This window comes from Vigna angularis, chromosome 2 (assembly GCF_016808095.1).
Source record: "Vigna angularis cultivar LongXiaoDou No.4 chromosome 2, ASM1680809v1, whole genome shotgun sequence".
NCBI lineage: Eukaryota > Viridiplantae > Streptophyta > Magnoliopsida > Fabales > Fabaceae > Vigna > Vigna angularis.
The window spans coordinates 18,058,330-18,061,629 of record NC_068971.1 but is presented as its reverse complement, the minus strand read 5'-3'; the positions used below and the strand labels follow the sequence as shown (position 1 = coordinate 18,061,629).

The 3,300-nt window shown below is 25.7% G+C and overlaps 1 protein-coding gene across 2 annotated transcripts; it reads left to right on the top strand.

Moving 5' to 3' along the window:
• On the top strand, positions 1-3,034 carry LOC108328585 (AT-rich interactive domain-containing protein 2). 2 transcript variants are annotated; one of them, XR_001832125.2, is made up of 3 exons: positions 1-302; positions 2,299-2,591; positions 2,704-3,034. XR_001832125.2 is itself a non-coding variant. In XM_017562463.2 (3 exons), the coding sequence occupies exons 2-3, from the start codon at positions 1,986-1,988 to the stop codon at positions 2,707-2,709; spliced, it is 612 nt and encodes a 203-aa protein (XP_017417952.1). In that variant the 5' UTR covers positions 1-302; positions 1,818-1,985; the 3' UTR covers positions 2,710-3,034. The 2 variants fall into 2 exon arrangements, 1 of the variants encoding a protein (XP_017417952.1); XM_017562463.2 differs by having other exon boundaries at positions 1,818-2,591.
• The last annotated feature ends 266 nt before the right edge of the window (positions 3,035-3,300 follow it).

Sequence of the window (3,300 nt, the reverse complement as noted above, 5' to 3'; positions counted from 1 at the left end):
TTATTCTCGCTTTTGTGCTTATAAATAACCAATAGTCTCTGTTTGGCTTTGTGAGCCTCTAGGCAATCTATCTGATTGGGAGGAGCAATTCTAGTCATTCTACTTCGTTGGAAATGGAAAAGGAAGAGTGACGAGCATAGTCCCAAATCCTTCAACTTCTTCTTTTCCCCCAAATCTCCTGTTATTTTCAATATTTTAACCCTACCATTTCTCATTATCTCCCAAGTTTCTGCTCCTCGGCCATTTTCATTCGGAAGCCCAATGAAAAATTTGACTCCGATCCTGTTGTTCGACATCACCGAGTATGTTTTCGATACTTAATTTGCTTGATTTCTGTATACATGTATAATTTTATGCCAAAATATTAGGTTTTGTGTTATAATTTAAATAAATTGATTTTTATTAAGGTAAAGATACTCTTTTTATATCTGTATCTGTAAATATTTCTTTTAGATGTCCAATGATATAGTGTATCTTTATCCATATCAGAATTGTAGTTTTTCTTTGATTTATAAGAAGAGTGTAATATTTCTCCTATCCATAACAATATGGTAGATTTATAATAAAGTGATTATCAGATCTGTATTGTTGATAAGATACGTAACAATACAGATTTGTAGGAGTAGCGTCTTCTATATATGTAATAGTATTGTTTATCATCAGACATGTAATAATACAGATTTGTAAAATTAACATATTTTAAGATTTATAATATAATTGTTTCTCAGATCTGAATTGTTTTTCAGATCTGTATTCATTATATGTAACAAAAGCATTTTTCACCATTATAACAAATATGTTTTTCACATTTGTAACAATTCCATTTGTCAGATTTGTAACGTTTCTGTTGATAGCTTTTGGTCTATTTTTATCCCTTTTCAAATCCAATACAAAATATTAATATTAATTTATATTGTTTTAAACATGTAATTTAATCAATTATATTTAAGTTATAATTTAGAGTTTTTATATTCTAAATTTTTATATATTAATGCATTTTATTTTCATTATAGATGCTAATTTGTTAAAATAGACAATGTTCTTATTTAACTATGTGTTCTGATGCACATATTTGAACTTTTATGTGTACATTAAAGATTAAGAATCAATAAACTAATATTTTATTTTAATTTTTAATGTTATAAAATTGTATTTATTACTATTATATGTACTATTTAATTAATATTATTACTGATCAGTTCAAATATATATATATATATATATATATATATATATATATATATATATATAGTTTTATAAAATATAAAGTGTTACTAAGAAGTTAAGTCAAATGACAGGATTATTATAAAATAATAATATTTTTAAGAGTTTTAATTGTAATAAAATTTTAGTGTAACTCTTTTAATACTATTTTCTAACCTAAAATTTAAATTTTACTTTAAAACAAATTTAAATTTTACTTTAAAACAATTAGGATTTTTAAATTATAGAAATGAGTAAATTTAAAACAAAGGATTAAATTTAACTCCTCCATGACTTTAATCAGAGAACTATCACATCAAATCGTAAAAATCATATTTTAAAATATGATTTTATTATTTCTTTTCTAAATTTAAAAACAAAATTTTATTTTAAAACTAAGCATTACATTACATGTAAATTTTCAAACTAAGCATTCTATCTTTAATAAATTATTTTAAATGTACTTGTTTCTTTAATTAATTCAAAATTAGTGTTTTATGATATGACTTTTAGAATATTTTTATCTCTTAATAATTTTAATCTTATTGTAAATGTCATCCTAGATGAGAAAGTAGAAACATACACTAATTATGATGAATGTTGTCCTCAACTAGGTGTTTATGATGCTTATATTGACGAGTCAGTCAAACATGTGAACAACCTTTGAAAGACTATAAGTATTTGGTCACAACTACTACTAAGTATACCACTAGTAAGTAACAAGATATCAATGAAGGAGAAATCAATTTTGAAAATTTCAAAAGTATTAGAACCATTGTTTAATGGAGATTTTTGACGATTCGAATCAGACTTCACATTCTTCAAACTTAGAAAGTGAAGATATGGAGCTAAATCAAACACAAAACAACTCATTACCAGAGGATAATGAAATTCCAAGGGCAATTATTCCCATTGGACCTCGTTTTCAAGCTGAAGTTCCTAAGTGGGAAGACTCAACAAATGAAAAATGTCATAATAATGACGATGATTTAAAGTGGCTAGGTATTCAAGTTTGGCCAATGTCTAATATTAGTGAAAATAGTACAAAAGGTATTGGAGAAGGTAGGCCTGACTCTTGCTACTGTAAAAATTTAGGATCAATTGAATGTGTTAAATTACACATTAGAGAAGCAAAAGAACTTTTGAAATTGGAGATTGGTGCAACAATATTTTCAAGTTGGAAATTTGATGAAATGAGAGAAGAAGTTTCAAAATCATGGATATTAGAAGAGGATAAAGAATTTGAATCTCTACTAGAATTAAATACATCTTCAACTGTCAAAAATTTGTGGAAGCCATATTGTTTTAGCATGGAGACAAGATCTTTACAAGAAGTTCACCATGTCAACGATAAGATTAGAACTTCAATGAAAAGAAGTTACAATCAGGTAAAATTATATTTTGTGTTATAATATTATAGATAATAATCTTTTATTGATGTCATCTATACATGCATAAACAATTTCTTATATTCATTCATGAATTGTTTTGTATTGTCAGATATAGTTGTTGGTCAATCTAAATAGTAAGCAAATCTGAATGGATCAATATTGTGCAAAAAGTGTTACATTTGAAGAACACCTACAAGCAATGAAAGAAAAACAAGTGCAACTTATTGAACAATTAGCTGTAAGCTTTGTTGCTTATATAGTCTTTCATCGAGTTCTTACAAATCTTCAAAACTTCCTCTTTGCCCCAATATCAATCACTTGAACATCCATAATCTCCTTCACAACAATGAAGCAAAAAATATTTCATGTCATTTATATTTTCAATTTCATTTCCTTATTTGCAAACAATCTTTGTCTACTTATATTTGTTTGTGATAATTATGAGCTTACTTGTATTATTCATTATCATTGGGAAATTATGCTGAAATTTGCTCGAATAACTCTATTTTTTTAAAGCTATAATAGAATTATTCTATCAATTCAGTAATTGGTATAAAATTTGAAGACCCTAAAAAGACTTTTCCTATAAACTAATACACATTAATGGTGATTTAAGCAGTTCAAATTTGATAAAAACCTTCAATAATCATATGAATTGAAAATTTTAAATGAAGAAAATGCGAATGTAGAAGTCATAATCAATAAG

What these genes read in the sequence shown, in the direction of transcription:
- LOC108328585 (XM_017562463.2), top strand. Translation starts at nt 1,986, where the DNA reads ATGGAGATTTTTGACGATTCGAATCAGACTTCACATTCTTCAAACTTA.